The sequence below is a fragment of the Poecilia reticulata genome, linkage group LG3 (genome assembly GCF_000633615.1).
Source record: "Poecilia reticulata strain Guanapo linkage group LG3, Guppy_female_1.0+MT, whole genome shotgun sequence".
Taxonomy (NCBI): Eukaryota; Metazoa; Chordata; class Actinopteri; order Cyprinodontiformes; family Poeciliidae; genus Poecilia; species Poecilia reticulata.
The window spans coordinates 11,670,564-11,681,117 of NC_024333.1; the positions used below are offsets into that span (position 1 = coordinate 11,670,564).

Genomic DNA, 10,554 nt, shown 5'->3' on the forward strand with positions numbered 1-10,554 from the left:
TATATATATAAATATAAATAATTCTTGCATATTTATAACAGCTCAAAATCTTTAGTTGGGGGTTCACTCAATCTAAATTGCTATAAAAGTATAAAAAGCAGCCTGTGTTTCCCAGCCACATAGTTTTATTTTGTAGCATGGTCAAGTAACTATGTTACCTTCAGTTGCAGGTGACACCTTGAAATTGGGCCTCTGTCTCTTCAGGAAGTCATCGCAATATCGTTCCTCTACTAACCCTCTTTAATGTTTTTACCAGCATTTCACTGATAATTAGTTTATATAATGAGCTCAGCAGATGTGCTGTTCAACCAGGTGTTTGCCAATTGCTGATATCTATTCTGAAGGAGCTGAGAGGGGAAGTCGTGAGGGGGGGCTGTTCTGTGAAGCTTGGTAACTGCAGCTCCATGGAGGAGCTTCGTCCTTGAAGGCAATGCTCGGCCCCCCCAAGCATTTTGCCCAGCTGAATGGTTGAGGGAATATCATTGTAACATGATTCAAAGTAAAAAAAAAGAAAGTTCATTTTACATAACACTGCCACTTTAAATTCAAACTCTCCCTGACCTGCAGCTTTCCCACACTCCAAGGCCCCCCTGGCCTTCCTTGCCTTAAGTCTTGCTTTGCAGAAATATGTCTTGGCTCGCTCCATGGGCCAACAAGCTTCTAGATGCAGAATGAAGGATGTTTTTGTCATTAAATCATATTTAATATACTCCTACCTCTGTTGCGATAGTGTCATATGTATTTTAGAATTGTCTCCAAACTCTTTAAAAGACAATGAATAGATGCAACACCGTGTTTAGATTCCAGTGTTTCTCCACCACACATTACCCATAAAAGGAGGGAAGATATTTAGCCCACTACGAAGCAAAATAAGTGTGAGTTACAGTTTCAATCCGCCCTTGTCTAGAGAACTTCAATCACTCAATTTCTCTGAGCAGTATGCTTCCAATCCCACCAAACAGCTGGCCTGGCATTTAGAACACATGGGGATTAGGGACTTGATTTAGTTAGAGGCTCAATCCAGAGTGAGACCACACAAGCACTTATGATGCCACGTTCTCCTCTCTGCTGGCTTTGTGATAATGTCCATCTTTTTGTTTTTCTTGCAGGCATACAGTATGCCACAAATAATGCCACATGTAAATTACTTATAATCATTGTAACATACCTTAAATATGCTCCCCTTATCCCCCTTTTATTGTGCATATATAAAAAATAAATATCATAGTTGTCAGAGGTTGTTTTTAGAATATCAAATATTTCTCTTGGTACCTTGGACACATCATTTTTCTAACTATGATATTTTTAACTACTGCTGGATTTACAATAATCTCTTGGCTCTTGATATTTCCCATCTTGCCCAGTCAGTCGTGCCATCATAAGCCCTGCTGATAATCATATGCTTTCACTCTGACTTAGGAATGCCAGGTATGCAACCCCTTATAAAAATAACGCTGCTTGTGAAAAGTACAGCTCTGCGTCAGTGCTCTTTGACAAGACGTACAAAAGAGGAATCTGTCAAGTCAAGATTTCCCACTGACTATCACCTCTCATTGGTCAGTACAAAGAACTAATTTGCATGTGGTGGGAGTGTCCTGAGCCAGCACTGAGATGAATGACTTGTTCAAGTCAGAGAGAAATAAGGCATAGCACTCGGCAGAGGTCTGCTCAGCTCAAAATGCCTGAGTTACTTAAGCTGCCACTCTTCCTGCTGTAAGTGGAAAGTGCTGGACTAGGACATAAACATGTTCAGGAGCAGGTACTCCAGCAAAAGAGACAGCATATGGGTAAGTTTTCAGGGTTTTTTTTTGTTTTTTTTAATCACTGCAACCCAACAAAAACCTGTTTTGTTGTGACAGTAACTTTTTGTACCATCAACATGGATATATAAGGTTTTTTCTATTGTTATGCATTTTTACAATGGGAACTTCTTTAATATAAAATAAACTCTTTGTAACAAATGTCATTTTAAGCCATGGCTTAGATTTATTTTTTCTTAACTGGTGCCTGTAGTGATGCTTGTAATTATTAGATCACTCATATTTCACAACATAAAGCAAGAATAGAATTTCATACAAGAACTGCACACAAGAAATGCTCAGTTTCACCAAAATCATAGTTTTATGATACTTTGTTGTTCTTTTAATCAACCTGGAATATATTTTATTTTCTTGTATTACAGGGTTTCTGCATCCTTATGTTGTACACCAACCCCCTCTCCTGTCTGGCAAATTTCAGTCAAGCAAAAGAGCTCATCTATAAGATAAAGGAGGGATTACCCAAGGGGACTTTCATCGGAGCTATTGGAGTGGACTTACGTTTGGATTTCACAGTTGAGCCCCCCTTTTTATTCAGTCTCACTCAAAAGAAGGTCAGTGAGCAGTATGTGAACATAAATAATACTACTGGGGAGCTTTACACATCCGCTGCTGAGATTGACAGGGAGACCCTCTGTCCTTACAGCTCAGAGGAGCAGGGATGTTTCCTTTCACTGGACGTGTTTGTGTTGCCTCAGCAGTACTTTCAGCTTGTCAAAGTAAAGCTTTTAATTGAAGACGTGAACGACAACAGGCCGAAGTTCCCCACAGATGAAATCCGCATGTCTGTCCCAGAAAACACACCAATAAATGGCCGTTTTGCGGTGGAACAGTCTGCTATTGACCCGGACCTGGGGATTTATGGAGTGCAGACCTACTGGCTGGTTAACGACTTTGGTGTGTTCACTCTGGATGTAGAGGAGAATGATGGAGGTGAGCTGACACCGTTCCTCATTGTGACAGACTTTTTAGACAGAGAGACGCAAGCTGAATATGTTACAGATATCATTGCAGAAGACGGAGGGACCCCTCCTCTTCTTGGAGCAGCAACTTTAAAAATCGCCATCACAGACGTAAATGACAACTGCCCTAAATTTACAGAGTCACACATTAATGTCACTCTGCACGGGAATACCAGCAAAGGGGCACAGTTGGCACGTTTGCATGCTTTTGACCCTGACCTTGGTGCTAATGCACAGATCAGCTACGCTTACAGTGAACGTGTGCCAAGGGACACCAGGAGCTTGTTCCATTTGGACAAAATTACAGGGGGGATCAAGCTAGCCAGGAAACTAGACTTTGTCACAACCACATTTTACAAACTAACTGTTCTGGCCAATGGACCTGGCTGCATCCCTGCCGTTGCAATTGTAACCGTGTATATCATCAAAGTGGTTGCAGGACCCCCTGCTGTCATACCTAGATATATCGCGCCTGAAAAGGATGGAGTGGTGACATTAAAGGAGTCTGAGCCAGCTTTTTCTCCAATAGCATTTTTTACTATCAAAAACATGGACAAAAGCCAAAGGGTGGACTGTTATTTGGAAGGGTTTGGTCCCTTCAGGCTTGTCCCATACCAGCAGTTAGAAAATGAGTATTTACTAGAAACAACAGAGACCTTGGACTATGAGAGGACTCAGGAATATGAGCTAATTCTGGTTGCTAACAATACCCAAGGTCTAATCATAAAGACTTTCCTAAAGGTGCAGGTTTTGGATGAGAACGACAATGCACCAGTGTTTCAACAGTCTTTGGTGGAAATATCAATTGAGGAAAATAATTCACCAAACACATTCCTAACTCAGCTCCAAGCCTCAGACCCAGACAGTGAAAGTCGAGGGGAGGTAATCTACATCCTGGGTGGGGATACTCCTGGGATTTTTGTTGTGGATCGTCTGACGGGGGTTTTGACTGTTGCGACATCGCTTGACAGAGAGGAAAAAGAAAAATATCGGTTCATAGTTAGAGCAGTAGATCAGGGGACGCCTAGGAGGGAGTCAATTGCTACGGTGGTGGTGACTGTGCTGGACCGCAATGACAACAGTCCACGTTTCATTAACAAGGATTTTACCTTCTTTGTGCCAGAGAACTTTCCTGGATATGGGGAAATTGGTGTCCTCTCTGTGACGGATCCTGATGCTGGTAAGAATGGGTGGGTAGCCCTGTCCATCCTTAATGGCAGTGACATTTTTATGATAGACACTGGCCGAGGTGCACTGAGGGCCAAGACATCCCTAGACCGTGAGCAGCAAGGCACGTACCAGCTGTGGATTGAGGCCGCTGACGGTGGGGTGCCAGCGCTTTCCTCTGTTACTATGGTGACTGTTCTCTTGTTGGATGTGAATGACAACCCGCCAGTTGTTCTTTTCCCTCAGTCCAACCAGTCCTACATGCTGGTGCTACCTGATACGACACCTGGAACATCAATAGCAGAAGTGTACGCAGTGGACAAAGACACAGGGATGAATGCTGTGATTGCCTACAGTATCATTAAAAGGAAAGGGGGTGAGCCAGGGTCATTTGCCATCGACCCAGAAACGGGGAACATAACATTAAAGAGAGAGCTCAGCAACAGGGGGCTTTACAGCCTTCTAGTGAAAGTTAGTGATCACGGTCAACCTGAACCGCTTTACTCAACGGTCATGGTTAACTTCTTTGTCAATGAAACGGTGAGTAATGAGAGTTACATCCAAAGTCTGCTGACCAGGGACGATGACATAGAAATTGAAGAGAAGCCCTGGTACATCAGTCAGATGACAGATGGGCCAGAGAGGTATGAGCTGTTCCCCTGTCGGCCCATCCTCATCAGTCTTTCAGTGGCGTGTCTCGGGTTGTTTTCCCTGGTTCTCATATTGATATCATTTATATGCTGCAAGAGATTCAAAAAGATAAGGAAGAAGAGATCAGAAGTGGAAGTACCTTTAAAATTGAAAAATGGCTCGACGAACTTTCTGAACAGAAAACTCAGGCAGATGTCAAACATCTGATCACCAGTTTTGTACATATCCAAAAACCACCACTGTTTACGTGAATGTTTACAAATATAACTGTAAGAAGTAGAGCTCTTGCATAAAGCTGCTGTTTTTGCTTTGGTAATTTTAATGTTATTACTGCAATATACCCAAGAGGGGAAGAGCTAAGTTTAAAGTTCTATTTTGTCATCTCCTATACATTGTATTCTTGACTCTTTTCAATTAATTCAAATGTGACTCATTAGAAAATTATTGGCAAGAAAGTAATAATGGCATTACAGCAAAGCAACAAGAGCAGTTGATTAGATTACAGAGTTATTTTGTACATATTGTAAAAATTGTTTTACTATTTTATGTAACACTTTTGCACTGGTACAAATTTAGAGACATTTCACCACAGAAGGTCCATTCTCTTGAATCAGTTCAAGAAAAAAAAAATCCATTGAGGTTATCAGTGAAAGTTAGAAAAATATATATATATATTTTTTTTTTTTTCAAAAACTGTCCATGTATATTCACGAAGCGAAAATCAAGTTTCTAAAACTGAATGTTGTGGAACAGACCACTTGTATGCGGAAATTTTTAAAACCTACATACAGACCCCTGCCAAGCTTTATCAGAACAATCAGCCTCACTGTTTAGCTCTTGATCAGTTATTTTGGATTGGATTGAGTTTTGTCATACATGTTAAAAAGACCCCAGAAAAAAAACCGAGCATTGGGGTCCCGGTCGGTGTTTTGGTTTATTTTCTAATCTTGTCTGAGCACAGTGTGAGTAACAACACTAAGACTTCCACAAGTGAAAGGTACCTGAAGCCAGGGGTAGTCAAACATATTTAACATAAAATCCCTCCCAACACAGCTAAACATTTATCAAAGAAAATAAACTAAACCATTTTCCACTATGTTTTTTGTCATTTATGTGCTTGATGTTACACATGTCAATCTAGTTTAAAGAATCATGCCATTTTTAATGTGTCTGTGAAATAAACTGCAAGTGTATGAAAGAGAAAATCTGATAAACTATTAAAGATATTTATTTTTTATAACATATTTGATATCATCCTATGTCTCATATGTCCCATATTTTTAAAACTGTTTTTCTGTGAAATGCTTTATCCTATCAAGAAAGATTCAAGATACTTTATTTCACCTCCCTGTTTATTGACGCGTTGTTTAATACAGCAACTCACAGATTCAAGTTTACATTTGTTCTTGTTAGCTTGTTATTTAAATATTAATACTATATAAACAAACACACAATGCATTAATTTGATGTGTGTCTTTAGTACATGCACAGATCTTACCTGTCTCTTAACACATATGTACCAATTGTGGGGAAACTGGCTTTTTAGAACAAAATAGAATAATTTGATATCAGTTAAATTCACTAAAATTTAGGTACAGTTTTCTGTTTAATGCATTGCACTACACACAGTGCATGTGGCACGAAACAGTTGGAAAAACAGCCTGAGACCCTGTATCGCTGTCAACACCTGCATAGGTGTCAGAGCTGGTTCAGTAACACCCAGAGTAACACTTTAAAGGTAAAACATTGCTCTCGTGTGGAAGGTCAAATCAACTTTCCTCACCTTTTTTGAGTTGCACTGTACCACCATTACTGCTACAACCTGTACAAATTCATGAAATATCACCCATGAAATTGTAAAAGTGGCCGTGACACTTTCTCCCCCAACATACGAACACCTAATCTTCAGCTTTATGAAGGTGCCGCTTCCCTGCGCAGAGCTTGTTTGTGTTTACTGTGAAAGCTGTGCAGACACAAAGCCTTCAGGACTCTGTGTTTTCTTGTTAACGGGATGTACACTCCCCAGAGAGGAATTCTGTTGTATTAAGCACCACTGAAACCTGTTTGGCTTTCACAAAGCGGCAAACATCCAAACAAACCTGTGCTCACAATGTGCTCACCCAAGCAGCTTCTTAAGTGATCACAGGCTTTTCAGGACGGAAGTGTGCCATGCAGGCACAGAGCACATCAGGAGCTATCAGCCTCAGTGTAATCCTCAGTAATCGTCACTGGCCAAACTGTGCATTACACAAATAGGCTGAAATATGATACATAGCATGCACATATTAGATGTGCACACAATGATCACAGGTAATAATGGAAGGTGCTTTAATGAGAACAAAATATCTCACAAGGCGTGACATCAAGGGAATGCATTTAATCTGCCTTATGCTCCAAGACAAGTATAACTGGATTCAAATGCTTTTTTTTCTGCATCAGTGAAACTGTTTTGAACAGCCAGGCAAGTAATGTGTTTCCCAAAAGAAGCCCTCTTGCTTTTGTCAATAATATCACTCCTAGTTTACTGTACAGCATATTATGGCGCCTGCTTCAAATGTTGTTCACCCTCGGAAAATTAGGTGCTCTGTCTTAACCCCATTCATCAAGCAGAACTCTCGCTCAGTCAATACCCTGGTGAGGTGACGCATTTCAATCAAGGCTACACCAAAAAAAAAAGCTTGCAGCCAAGTAACCCTTAATTTGGTACGGTGTCTGGATAACTTTACATTTGTTTTTCACACTGTGCAAACACTTGCAGGAACGTGATTAATTGCAGAAATAACAATGAAAGTCTTACTCCACTATGTCCCTTCTCTCGCGCTTACAGCTTTTAGTTTTTCAGTGGGCCTCTTTTTTTGCCTTAACATGCTGGGACAGGAAACGGTGATACCAGACTGTTGGGTTATTATAGCACTCATAAGCAAGGTACTTAAGAAACACTAAAGTTCATAGTGTCCGACAATATCATATGTGTTTATTTGCTTGATTGAGCTCAGTCTTTGTTTTGCTAACATGTTTCTTTTCTATAATCAGTTAGATTTTAAGCAGTTTAAGAATAATGACAACTATATGGTGTACAAAAATAACATCCAAGCACTCTTTCTTCTTAGGATGCTTTCTACTCTTAAGTTATTTCTTTTCTCACAAGGTGATGTAGAGGAGTGCCAGAACTGTGTGCAGAAAATCTAAGCAGCAACATTTAATAACTTAATAAGGAGGTAATACAGACTCTGGGCAGCTGTGATAAGTTACCTGAGCAGAATATTCATGTCAACATGCTCACATGCCCACGAAATACCAACTAGTCCCTCATGTTTGTCGCACTAAAGAAAATCAGGATGGAAGATGAGATTATCACAAGAGTACTTTAAGCTTGTCCCTCAAGAACGCTGGACTTTTTTTGACAATGCAAAAAAGTTATTGTCTAAATGGACTTAGAAAATAACTAGAACATCTAAACATTCTGTTTGTATTTGGTTGAAAGACTTGCCTGAAGTGTTTGTTTTTTTTTTGTTTAATTTTCTGTAAGGGTATCTTAAAAACTTGTAAGTTGGAACACCTTTCCTGTACATGTCTACAGATTAATTGAAAAGCATCAGTGCATATCCATCTCTTCACATCACTGAGAATTGTGACCAATTAATTCAGTCTTAGTTTAATGTAAAATGTGAATATTGCTTCCTAACGAGTGTTTCTGTCAAGAGTTTTGTAGCAAACTCCCAGCAGGTTCTCTCTTTTCGCCAGGTTTAAAGCACCTGCATGGCTGTGTCGGTACATTTGCATTGCTAAATTGCTGCATCACACCTGCTGCTGTGCATTCATATTTTAGGCCTTTGTGCCACTGTAATACTGTGATGCATATGCTCCCTGAGCACTCTTTTTCTTTTGCTTCTGGTGGTAGAGAAATACTTTTGTGCAGTTTATGATTGATTTTGTGCAAAAATCGCACTCCAGAATGAACCGGTTTTGCAACAGACAGGACCTCGAGCAGGTGTGGGTGCTGTAATCTATTAGCATAAATTTCTCCACTGCTGGTGTGAAGGTACCTTCATTGCTAAATAAGCACTTATTAGTTTTGACCATGGTGTTGTTTTTTTTTCTGCACTTTACTTCTATTTTGTAACTGCTGGGTAGTTTGCTGGAGGTTTCAGACTTATTTTAGTATGAAAATTAACATAACGTTGATTTTTTGAAAACCTATTAAATATTATAGAATCATCTTTTCTTTCCCTTTCTTTAGAAAGGGTTCTTTGGTCAGTCCTATTCTAAACGTAAACTGAACTCGGTTAACCGCATACTGCAACTTTGCCCTGATCTATACAATCAGCTGTCATCTTCGAGGGGATGTTTTGTTAAGCGAATCCGGCTCTGGTTTTTTCAAGGAGAGGAACAGCTGGGAAAGGTGGCAGTTAGAGACACATCAGAGCTTTTCCACATGACTGATCCCCATCAGTGATATTTCTGCTAAACCCATCAAAACAAGGGCAGAACAAGCTTTTGAAAGGGGACTAAGTTTATAGTAAGAGAATTAAACACAGTATAGACAGTGTTACATACAGATACACATGCACATCTCAACCTTTGCCCCTGCATACTTTCTCTGTTTTCTATCGCCATCTGGGCCTTTTACCCCCCTTCCAGGAAAGTCTATCTGAAATTACATTAAATTCTTAATGGTGTAGACAGCAGGTAATTATCGTCAGTCACAGCCTGATCCCATTTCCAGATTGGCTTAATTGTAGGTCCCTGCCTTGAAATCAAACAAATAAAGACACAATGAGAGGCCTAGGTTAGGTTACACAGCTCCAGTGAATGAAGGAGGCTACATTTCCCAAGTTATGACATCAAATACGGCCCACTGCCACAAGAACACGCACACACACACGCACACACGCTTTGTTCAATCTTCAATAATGTATCTCCATATTCTCCCAGTGAAAATCACTGCCTTTGATCTCAAACATCTTTCATTTGATGTGATGCAACAACATATAATCCAATCGCGCTCTTCTGATCCTGCTGTGGATTACGTTACTAATTTCCTTTATTCCTCCGTCCCCATTTCTCTCTCAGTTTCATCTGTTTCATTCCAGCAAAAACACAAACAGGAGTTCAGGGATTTAACTGTGGCAACTTGGTTCTAAGCAACTTATTTTTTCCCACAACTGTGCTCTGATGATTTATTATAATGTCATGCCACTGGATTTATTTCCTTTCCTAACCAGTCCAGTAGACCTTTGGATATTATTATTATTATTATTATTATTATTATTATTATTATTATTATTATTATTATTATTATTATTATTAATAATAATAATAATAATAATAATAATGTTATTGTTGTTGTTGTTGTTATTGTCATTTCAACAATCAAATTTGTAGATAAAATACATGTTAGATTTCAGTCACATTTAAGGAGCGGAGAAAATTCCAGCATCTAGCAGATGTCCCCAAGCAAGACACTACCCCATGCTGAAAACAAACACCTACACACACACCTACGTACATTGGGCATCTCAGTTATCAAAAAACATAGCTTGTTTTGTTTTTCATGGCCTGAAAAAGCTGGGCCACCCAGAGAAGACCAAGAAGAACATAAGAGAACATCAAAACCAAATCCACAACAAAGATTGCCAGCGAGTTTGAACAATATGTGTGCTTCTGAAAAATATGGCTTAATAAAATGCTGAAATCATCTCTACTTTTTTGTGTAAAGGGATGCAAGCAAATGAAAACACAACTAATTTATTTCCTTAAGACATGCTGGCAGTCTTGATTAACATCTTTTGATGTTAATCAAAACATGTTAATGTCCATAACTTATGGATATTACCAATGTACTCCATAAGTTTGTTCAGAAAAATAACTACATTTCCACAGCAAATCTGTCTTTTTTTCTGAAGTACAATTGCATTTCAGTGTTAATAAGCTCCTAGCCCTAATAGGATTGACTG

General features: G+C 39.4%; 1 protein-coding gene across 1 annotated transcript; it reads left to right on the forward strand.

Annotated features, from left to right (window-relative positions):
- Positions 1–1,631: 1,631 nt before the first annotated feature.
- pcdh20 (protocadherin 20) lies at positions 1,632–5,841 on the forward strand. Its single transcript, XM_008404415.2, has 2 exons — positions 1,632–1,787; positions 2,183–5,841. Exons 1-2 carry the CDS (start codon positions 1,746–1,748, stop codon positions 4,802–4,804), a joined length of 2,664 nt encoding a protein of 887 aa, XP_008402637.1. The 5' UTR covers positions 1,632–1,745; the 3' UTR covers positions 4,805–5,841.
- Positions 5,842–10,554: the final 4,713 nt, after the last annotated feature.